Below are 11,588 nucleotides of genomic sequence, written 5' to 3'. Positions count from 1 at the left end.
TTATATACATTAATAAACATAATGCAATAAAATAATACCGATGACAAAATGTTGTGCAAAAAGAGAGTGGCGCAAGATCCTTGGAAAGTTTGTAATGGTTGACTTGGGCCTTGAGTCTTGAGTTGGTAGTTTTGTTGTGCAGGGTTTTGTAGTTTATGAAATGGAGGAGACGCGCTCACACTATCGCCAGATTATAACTGGGTGCTGAATCCAACATAAAACACTGATGAATGAAGAAAGAGAAGGACACCGCTCTTCAGATTTTTATCTGTTTATTTGCCTACGAACGTTTCGGGCCGAGCCCTTCTTCAGCGTGTAATGGCGATTGCCTGCCTGAGAGGAAGAGGTTGAAGACAGTTTTTGTAGTCTTTGATGATGTTCTCTGTCAAAGTACATTGCACCACTAGAGGTTGACACAAGACTGCTCATAGGAATCTGAACATTACTCTGAGCCACGATGTTGTTTCTCATCTAACCTAACCTATGAAGCATCGCTCACATCCTGTTGTTGTTGCTGACTGTGGTGCATGTCCACCTACTCGTCTACCTTGCCTTTTACAGAGGTTTGACTTCCTGTTGAGGGCTAGAATGTCAGTGTGTGTTGAAAGGTCTTTTGAAAGGGTTTGTACAAGAGTTCGCAACATTTCCCAACAAAATGTTCAAATATGGCCAACTCTGCCTAATAAACAATACAACTACAAATTAATAGTCAACAGCAACAATTATTATTTATATTCTTAGAAAATCATTTCAGGGCCCACTTGGAATACCCTCGCGGCCAACATTTTGAGAATCACTAGGTTAGAGTAACCAAGCCAGTGCAAAAAAAGGCTTTTTAAATTTTGGTAAATGAGATTGCCTTGAAATTCTTCTCTTTCCGTTTTGCTCACATCCTGTTGTTGCTAACAGTGGTGCAGTTCCACCTACAGTACTTGTCTACCTTGCCTTTATCGGAAATACAGATTCATAGCAGCAGCTGGAGAATATTATTTGTTTATTGCTTGGCACTTATTTTCCTACGACTTTTTCCATCTGAGCGGGGATGTACTAAAAATGGACACGCCTGTCTTGAATGGAAAACACGGCGTCACACAATTGCCATGTTCAAATCCATACTTGTGTTATTCATCAAAGCAAAATGGTGATTTACATTATTCACTATTACTAGTAACAGCCTTGAGAGCTCTTCCTTTGGTGCGTGCACTGATTTTCTGTTCAGCTGTACATTTTGGTGATGTTGATGTTACAGTATATTAAAAATATATATATTCTTTAAAAAAAAAAGCAAAGTTATGCCATTTACTGGTAGTAGCACATTTTACGTTATCATCTTATGACAATTTGTGTGCCCTTATCCTAGATTTTTGCCCCAGCTCTATCTCAGAGCCACACCCTAGGAAGTTGTGTATTGTGTGTTGAAAAGCACAACTGATGTGTGTTCCCCAGTAGTGTGTGTGAGGGCCATGCCATCAGTCCTGATGTGTGTGCTGCTGCTGCTACTGTGTCACAGCATGTGCTGTATGGCCATCCAGGTCACCCAGAACCCTCCACACCTGCTGCTGACGCCCCAATCACCACTCAGAATCCACTGCACCATAACTGGATATAGCAATCCCAACTTGTTCTGGTATCGGTGGACCTCCTCAGGGGGAATAGAACTTAAATTCACATCTCTGGGAGTTGGATTAATGGATCCATCTGAGGTTGATGAGTTCAAAGCCCATCGGCCCGTAGACCTGCAGTTGACTCTAGAGTCTGCTGAAGTGCAGGAGTCAGAACCTGCTGTCTGGTATTGTGCTGCCAGTCCACACAGTGAATCCTTCTGTTAAATAGCTGCACAAAAACCACGGGGCCATCACTTCTTTATTTGCTTAGCCTAATTCAGTAACTGCTCATTATAATCCAACTACTAGTATTACATGCCCCCTTGTGTCAAACCATGTAATAAACGTGTCACACAAGCACTGAAGTGCCACTCAGTGTGCACAGCCATAACTTAATTTACAACAGTCAGATTGTATTCACCTCAACTTACTATGGCTTTTTACGGTTGTCAGATCACACCTGCTTGATGCGCCCTCTGTCCTAAAAACCATACCGGTAAGCTTAGTTATTCAGAGCCACACCCCAGAAGGGACGCTGCTGCTGTCTGTGTGTGTTGAAAAGCACAGATAGTGTTTGTTCTGCAGTCGTGTCTGTGTGTGTAAGGGCCAAGATGTCTACTCTCCTGATGTGTGTGCTGCTGCTGCTACTGTGTCACAGCATGTGCTGTATGGCCATCCAGGTCACCCAGAACCCTCCACACCTGCTGCTGACGCCCCAATCACCACTCAGAATCCACTGCACCATAGCTGGAGTTCAGAACCCATATCTCTATTGGTATCGGTGGACACCCTTAGGCGGAATAGAACTTAAATTCACATCTCTGGGAGTTGGATTAATGGATCCATCTGAGGTTGATGGGTTCAAAGCCCGTCAGCCCGTAGACCTGCAGTTGACTCTAGAGTCTGCTGAAGTGCAGCCATCAGAACCTGCAGTCTGGTATTGTGCTGCCAGTCCACACAGTGAATCACTTCTGTTAAATAGCTGCACAAAAACCACAGGACTATCACTTTTTTTTGTTTCCTTTGCCTAATTCAGTAACTGCTAACTATAATTCAACTACTACATGCCCCCTTGTGTCACACCATGTAATAAAAGTGTCACACAAACACTGAACTGCCACTCGGTGCACATAGCTAAGGGCCAGTGTTAACTTGTGCATAACTTAATTTACAACTGTCAGATTGTATTTGCCTCAACTTACAGCTTTTTACGGTTGTCAGATCACACCTGTTTTATGCGCCCTCTGTCCTAAAAACCATACCGGTAAGCTTAGTTATTCAGAGCCACACCCCAGAAGGGACGCTGCTGCTGTCTGTGTGTGTTGAAAAGCACAGATAGTGTTTGTTCTGCAGTCGTGTCTGTGTGTGAGGCGCATGTCATCAGTCCTGATGTGTGTTCCCCAGTAGTGTGTGTGAGGGCCATGCCATCTCTCCTGATGTGTGTGCTGCTGCTGCTGCTGTGTCACAGCATGTGCTGTATGGCCATCCAGGTCACCCAGAACCCCCCACACCTGCTGCTGACGCCCCAATCACCACTCAGAATCCACTGCACCATAACTGGAGTTCAGAACCCATATCTCTACTGGTATCGATGGACCTCCTCAGGCGGAATAGAACTTAAATTCACATCTCTGGGAGTTGGATCAATGGATCCATCTGAGGTTGATGGGTTCAAAGCCCGTCGGCCTGTGGACCTGCAGATATCTCTAGAGTCTGCTGAAGTGCAGCCATCAGAACCTGCTGTCTGGTATTGTGCTGCCAGTCGCCACAGTGAATCACTTATGTTAAATAGCTGCACAAAAACCACAGGACCATCACTTTGTTTTGTTTCCTTAGCCTAATTCAGTAACTGCTAATTATAATCCAATTACTACATGCCCCCTTGTGTCACACCGTGTAATGAACTTGCCACACAAACACTGAACTGCCACTCGGTGCACATAGCTAAGGGCCAGTGTTAACTTGTGCATAACTTAATTTACAACCGTCAACTTGCAGATGGCTTTTTTACGGTTGACAGATTACACCTGTTTGATGTGTCGTCTGTCCTAAAAGCCATACCGGTAGTGAATGCAGAGCCAGCCACACCCCAGAAAGGATGCTAGCTCCTGTGTGTGTCGAAAAGCACAGCTGATGTTTGTTCCCACGCCAGTAGTGTCTGTAAGGGCCATGCCATCAGTCCTGATGTGTGTTCCCCAGTAGTGTGTGTGAGGGCCATGCCATCAGTCCTGATGTTTGTGCTGCTGCTGCTGCTGTGTCACAGCATGTGCTGTATGGCCATCCAGGTCACCCAGAACCCTCCTCACCTGCTGCTGACGCCCCAATCACCACTCAGAATCCACTGCACCATAACTGGAGTTCAGACCCCATATCTCTACTGGTATCGATGGACACCCTCAGGGGGAATAGACCTTAAATTCTTCTCAAGAATAAAAGATATGATAGAACCGGAGGAGGGTTGGAATGGGTTCAAAGCCCGGCGGCCCGAGGACCTGCAGTTTTTTCTTGAATCTGCTGAAGTGCAGCCATCAGAACCTGCAGTCTGGTACTGTGCTGCCAGTCCACACAGTGACTTGCAGATGGTATATAGCTGTACAAAAACCACGGGACCATCACGTTTGTTGTTTGTTTAGCCTAATTCAGTAGGTGAAGTACCTGATAAATACAGTTATGTACAGTTATCTTAACTGTACGGTGTATGCAAAAGTGCCACACAAACACAGAGGCAAAAGTATCTGTACAACAACAACAATGTGCAAACAAATTCATTGATTTGTTTGTCCTCATTTATGAAATGTTTTCATGTCACTCGAATCACAATTTTTTTTGGTCAAGTTATGTAAAAGGAACACCCTTAAAAATGTTGTTATTACAAGGAGCAGTTAACAATTGTTCGTGCGCACCTGTTCTACTATATACAGTCTGTCCCAGAACCCTATAGTCACTCAGAGCCACACCCCAAGAAGGAAGTTGAGTGTGTTGAAAAGCACAGATAGTGTTTGTTCTGCAGTTCTGTCTGTGTGTGTGAGGGCCATGTCATCTCTCCTGATGTGTGTGCTGCTGCTGCTGCTGTGTCACAGCATGTGCTGTATGGCCATCCAGGTCACCCAGAACCCTCCACACCTGCTGCTGACGCCCCAATCACCACTCAGAATCCACTGCACCATAACTGGAGTTCAGAACCCAGACCTGTTCTGGTATAGATGGACACCCTCAGGCGAAATAGAACTTAAATTCTTCTCAAGAGGGAAAGACATGATTGACCCTGAGGCGGGTTGGAATGGGTTCAAAGCCCGTCGGCCCGCGGACCTGCAGTTTTTTCTAGAGTCTGCTGAAGTGCAGCCATCAGAACCTGCTGTCTGGTACTGTGCTGCCAGTCCACACAGTGACTCACCTCTGATGTATAGCTGCACAAAAACTAAACCATCCCATAAACCATACCATAACATGGTAATGCTTGACAAAGAGTTCACTTCTTGTGACTCAACAGGAAAGAGTATAAAAAGCAAATCAATCTGCTGATTTCACACACAAAATATGAATCAAGCACTGGCAGAAAATGTCATTCTACTTTGGCATTTGTTGTCAGTTAAACTTTTCATTCAAAGCATACACAAATCTTCTCTGATGCATAGCCATGTTTTAAAATACTTTTAAATGCCTTCCTATAACTTTCTGAACCTTTGAAAGTCATTTCACCTGATGTCTATAAAATAATACACATCTCAAATGTGTGTCCCAGCTGGTGCCCCATTGTGTATGCATTCTACACTCTGCACCTGATCAAACTTTGCAGACCATGCTGACGTGCGCTGCTGCATGGTTAGCTCGAGACGTGTGAACTGTCCCATTTTGAACAAAGCCACATCCGGCAGATACAAGACATTGCTGCTGCTGCAGGTGTGTGTGTGTGTGTGTGTGTGTGTGTGTGTGTGTGTGTGTGTGTGTGTGTGTGTGTGTGTGTGTGTGTGTGTGTGTGTGTGTGTGTGTGTGTGTGTTTTTTTTGTTCTCATTCTTTGTTCTAGAAGTAGCTGCTGTGGTCAGGTTTAGGTGCAGAGCAGCGAAGGCTTGGTTCTCAGAGCGAGCACAGTATGGTGTTACTGCTGTCACCACATCCTCCCATCATGACTTGACTTCACTCCAGTTCCCTTCACACACACACCCCCACCCACATGTCTCCAAAGTGTGTGTGTGTGTGTGTGTGTGTGTGTGTGTGTGTGTGTGTGTGTGTGTGTGTGTGTTTGTGTGTATGTGTGTGTGTTACTCACTCCACCCAGTGCCCCCCCCCCAAACACACACACTTCCCCCTCTCCACCTCCCCATTTCAGAATCAACAGCCACTTCCTGTGCTCAGTGTCACCAAGGAAACACATGTAACCTATATATGTGTATATGTGTCTGTATATACTTTTTACATGAACGTAGTACATTTTGGTAATGGACACAGGCCATGCTCTGTCAGTTTATAAGCTACAGTATTCACTATTAACACTTTATCCAAAAGTTGTAGTCTTCTAGTTTGTTAGCACGTGTGTCTAATTGATGCATCATGCCATCTTTGCTGGTAAACTCAGTTTACCGTCACCACCAGTGTATGATTCACAAAGCTTACTTTGTTCTGTAACATCTTTTAAGACAGGGGAAAGTCACACATATAATTCAGCAACTAACCAGAAGTTTCCTTCTGTGGAAACAGAATCTGTTTTTCTGACATGTTTTCATGAGACATGTGTGGGCAGGCCTTTTGGACTGAGGTGAAAAGTCAGATCGCAATAAGGCAACGCAACTGAAATAAACTGCACAAGGCAAACAAAAACTTTCCATTGTTGAGCAGGCATGTGTTGCATGGGCTGTTGTTTAACAGGAAGTGGATCGGTTCTTTGTAATAATAATTGTATTTGTATAGCACTGTGTCATACAAGGCATGTAACTCAAAGTGCTTAACAAATGGGAAAAAACATTGTTAGAGATAGATTTAAAAGGAGAGGAGAGATAGATTTAAAAGGAGAGGTATAGAGGAGAGGCAGAAAAAGCAGGAAGGCAGAGGAAGAAGAGATAGACAGAGAATGTAGAGTCATAAGGTCAACGTAGGTTAGGACCAGGATTCTTAGATGTGTAAGGTCCATAGTGGCTGGGCCTATCATAAGTCATAGATAGTCACACAGAGATTGGGCGCTCAGGTGCTCAGGTAGCGTAGGAGTTTGACGGCATTTGAGTGTTATGACAGCAAACATTGTATATTGCCTCAGAGACTGTCTCTGAAGACATGCATTCAGTTCATGGTAGAGAATGAGGGTAGTCAGGAGGCGTTTTTGTATGAATGTGAAACAAAAATGCAATGCCACAATCCCAATCCTGCATTTTTATTGTAAAGCTTTATTAAACTTTGTTCATTTACAGTACTACAGTACATTGGCAGGCTACAAGGTACTACTAACTACTAATAAAAAGGAGTACAAAATGGTTTTAAAATGGTTACTGTGGTACAAAACAATTGAAAGTCATGCAAAACAATACAAAACACTTCAAAATCATGCAAAATGCAAAAAATGCTTGCGTATAGTAATGAAGCTGCATCTTCAACCATGGTCATTATGTCAGGATAAAGTCTGGATCAATCACCTTTGCCCACCTTCAACTAGATGACAAACACACAACAACAAAGAAGAAGGAAGAGTAATTACCAGAAACATAGTGTTATTATATTAAAATAAAATAATATATTAATATTCATTTTTTGACTGTTTAGCCAGTGTGATATGTATACAAACAGGGGCGTTGCTAGGTTCCAGAGAGAAAGGTGAGAGTAACTATTTAATCACGTAATCTGTTATGAGACATTGGATAACAATGCCATTAAGGGGAAAGACACCTAGTTGTATTGACTGACAAAATTATCTCTGTATACCCCATGTAAAAATAAAAAAATAGCACTACTACTTTGACTCTGAGGTGAGAGCGATTTGGATTTAATTTATTATTCAATGCATCCTTAAAAGGAATAGATTGATTTTCTTTACCTGGAGAAAATACTAATAGAGCCCTTGCTATTTTCCCTTTTGTCAGTGACACCTACTTGTATTTTCCACACCAGGCCGCCCACCACCAAAGCGTACAGACAGCTCTTGGCCAGGAAGAGGATGTAGCCAAAGCGCGCTGTCGCTATCCCCCGTCTCATCTTTTCCACTGGCAGATCACACAAAGACACACAAAGATAGATTAGTATCAAGAAAACTATTGGTCAGGCGGAAATAAATAGCAAACGAGTGCCTTATTTTCCCAGACACTGGAAAAGCAAGACAAATCTTACCGTTAATGCCTGAAAAACAAAACAATCATAAGGTTAGCAGGTGTTGTTGATAATTCATATGTCAATAAAACCGCAATACATCTCTTTGTAGGACCTACATGTCACACTCACCATGCTGCCCTTGAATTGTGTCGGTCACAGTAACATAATTCGTCCCATCAAAGAACTGGACAGAACAAGTAAAGGAATATGTGGTGTTTCGCCAGTCCGATTTTAGAACTCGGAGGCGACTAGTGATGCTGTACATCAACGTTTCTTTGTTCTGGAGAGGACTTTCGTCGGTTCCCACTCCAGCAACAACTTTCTGGTCTCCAGTGACAAATTTCTGGTCTCGAGCGGTAACATTCTGGTCTCCAGTGGTAACGTTCTGATCTCCAGCAGTAACTTCTTGGTCGTTGATCTTCCAGGACACTGTAACGTGGTCAGGGTAGAAGTTTGTCACCGCACACATGAGGGTCACTTTCCCATCGGGCTTGGTGACATTGCAGATCTCTTTGGGAGAAGGTGGCAGAACCGTAACTGTGGGCCTTGTGACGTTTGCCTTTGGATCTTGTGAAAAACGAGAGCCAAATACATCATAAACATTCATAAATAAGCATGTTATAGAGTAAACATTAATCATTTTGCTACAGTATTATTATATTACAATATGTACAGTATTTTTACTCATTTTCTAAAGTAATCGCCAATTGGCTCCAGTTTATTCAGTGAAGTACACAAAACTTGTGACCACATTTCATTCTTTCCACACGCGTAGCTTTTTACTTTTCAGTACACTAGAACATTGAATCATGTCTTTGACTATAGACAGAATCGGATGTGTAATAGTTGTTGTAGGGTTAGAACAACTTTGGGAATTTGGGAGGGGAAATAAAACACTGTAATAAACAGTAATACAACTGATGTAATCAATCTTGAACTGGGAGTAGCAGTATATAGTTCATCAAGTAAAGCACCATGTTCTTTAAACATCGGGATGGGATTTAAATTTGTGCTGTGAGATAAAAGTTTGCACTAGTCACCAGTCAGCAACCAAACGATGGTGCAATGCAAAAAGTTTTTGGACACAGAAATATTTTTATGCAGTATTTTCCTCACATTTATTTTTTTAAATTAACATTTATTAGAATGTATATTGAAATGTAACTGTATTCTGTCTGATAAAGGGTTCACATTGCACATATGGTGGCCTACATGGCAAGGGGAAAACAATTGCAGCTGTTTACAGGTATTTGGAGCAGCTGAGAGTACGCAAGTATCTAGAGCAAGAACACTGCAGACACACTGCTTGTTATTTTACCCCAAACAATACCACACCTACGACTCCCAACAAGTCACTGAAATGTCATTAAATATGTTACAACTCCCTCTAGGCCTTTCAGCCATGTCAAATGCATAGTCTAAAGTGCAATGAAAGGAATCAATCGGACAAAAAGGCATGGAAAATATTTTTTGTTTTTATGTAACGTTCATCATTAAAAAATATATATATGCTATGTGTTATAATATTTTTTTTAAAAACATGTTATGAAAATATTTTCTTTGACTTACCAAGGACTGTAACCTTAGTTCCCGGACCAAAGAAGGCTGCGGTGCCTGAGAGCACTGTGTTTTATGGCTGAGCTAAAATCCACTAATACTAACAAACTCACACTGCGCCTTTCGCACTTAATATGGAATATATAAAATACACTCATCTTATGGCGTATCTATTGAAAGACCTTTTTAGGGTGGTTTCGTAGGTTGATCTACAGTGTACATGCCAATTAATAGTGTTTTTGAATGTATCAGCTGTTCTTGATACCCTATGGCACCAGTGTTAACCTCATTATTTCTCTGAACAATCATTTTATTTTGGATTATGTGTTAATTTCATTGTTCAGTGTACAGTTTATTACGTTTAGTTCAGTGCCCTCTCCAATATCAGACTTATCACATTCCATAATAGAAACGAGTCCAGAGTGATATAGAGCTGAAATAGTGGTTTACTCACCCAGAACCGTCAGCTTGGTCCCTTCTCCAAAGACTACATTCCCGAAGCTTGCACACGATGATTTCCCTCATAACACAAACCTAAGGCCAAGCAGCGCCTATTGATGTCTATTAGCAGTATTCAGTTAGTTAAGGGGCCCTCTGCAGAGTGTGTGTATGGTGTGTTTAAGGTGTTTAAGGGTTAGGGTCCCCCCGTTATCTGTTTCCGGACCTAGGGGCCCCTTCTGCACAATCAACACCAAATCTTCCCAAACAAACATCAAACATGGTAGGTTTAAAGGCCTGTTTCGCATTCATGCCTTCTGTCACTGAATGGTGCTTTTTAGTGTAAAATAAGGCTTTAATTCACACTTATGACTGGTCAGTGGTGTCATTGCTGACTTGGCATAAGGTATGGCAGGGTACATGGGCCAGCTGAGGTCACTTGAGTTATTTGGAGGATTTATTTGTGTTTGGCATCATCGGGGGGGTCACATACCTATATAATGTATGTGATTAGGAGGAATGAGGTAGTACACTATTCCCGGCAAGTCAGATGGGCAAATATTTATAAAGCTTTCCAAGTGTACTGAAGCTCATGCTGTTTCCCTGCTGTTCTTTCTTGGCCTCTGTTATTGGCGTTTATCCCCTTAGTGCAGAGCCTATGTTATAACCTTACTGTCACCAAAATTGTAATGGCTATGTCTTAATCTCAGTACTGTCATAGCAATGTTGTTACGATGTAGTATTTTCAGCAAATAGTGAATAGGCCCGCTGGTGACCCCATCTGCAGTTAGAGACTACTTCTTAAAGGGGTATGCCACTATTTTGGGGCTTAATACAGTTAAAATCGTTGGCCAGGGTTTATATAGGTGGTAAAGTGTCTTATTTTTCATGTAAGCCGTTGTCTTGTTTTAAGACAAGTTAAAAGAGGGAGCATGTCGCTAAGCTAGTGAAAGTCAATGGATCCGTGTAGCATGTAGCAATGCTACATGGATGCATTGACTTTCTCTAGCTTAGCGACATACTCCCTCTTTTAACTTGTCTTAAAGCAAGACAACGCTTCACATGAAAAATAAGACACTTTACCACCTTAATAAACCCCAGCCAACGATTTTAACTGTATTAAGCCCCAAAATAGTGGCATACTCCTTTAACTTCTGTCCTGCATGGCTTTCTATAGCAGAATATGGTCTCAGTGTTGTCCTTATACCCCTTCATCTTCCACTCTAGTTCGAAATGATTTGGCAAGTCTACCTTTTAGTGTATCGTCTTTTACAGCAAGACGTATATTTAATATTTTTTACAATACGAAAAATGTCATGAGATTAGAGACACTGTAATGAGACTAAAATGCTCTTTATTTGGTGATATCGAGTAGTAATAATAAGTCATATATGCACGTAGTAAAAACTCCACTCTAAGAAAGAAACAAATTAAGGCTAACATCAAAAACATCATACGGTATATACTGTAGAAATGTAGCTATGTTAGATCAACACACAAAAGAAGGTTATATGTGTACATGCTACACATGTAATGTATGCATTGTACTGTACTTTAGACTACCACACCTCACCATTCTTAACAATTCAAGATGGATTACTTGAGTTGCATGCATACTGATCAAGGCAAGATATACTTGGTAAATTGCTCTGCACAAGCAAAAAGATAATTATCTATGCAAAAAAATATCTGTAAAA

General features: G+C 41.9%; 1 protein-coding gene across 1 annotated transcript in view; it reads right to left on the bottom strand.

The window, feature by feature from the left end:
• Positions 1-7,936: 7,936 nt before the first annotated feature.
• LOC134435336 (M1-specific T cell receptor beta chain-like) overlaps positions 7,937-11,588 on the bottom strand; it is a 46,951-nt gene continuing 43,299 nt past the window's right edge. Inside the window, exons 9-10 of the mRNA XM_063184230.1 lie at positions 9,908-9,954; positions 7,937-8,463 (exon numbers count right to left, since the gene is read on the bottom strand). Of these exons, the coding sequence (XP_063040300.1) occupies positions 8,009-8,463; positions 9,908-9,954 (502 nt within the window). The 3' untranslated portion in view covers positions 7,937-8,008. The remainder of the gene's footprint in view (positions 8,464-9,907; positions 9,955-11,588) is intronic.

Source organism: Engraulis encrasicolus, chromosome 19, assembly GCF_034702125.1.
Source record: "Engraulis encrasicolus isolate BLACKSEA-1 chromosome 19, IST_EnEncr_1.0, whole genome shotgun sequence".
Lineage (NCBI taxonomy): Eukaryota > Metazoa > Chordata > Actinopteri > Clupeiformes > Engraulidae > Engraulis > Engraulis encrasicolus.
The sequence above is the reverse complement of the archived record's forward strand: the minus strand, read 5'-3'. Positions and strand labels throughout refer to the sequence as shown.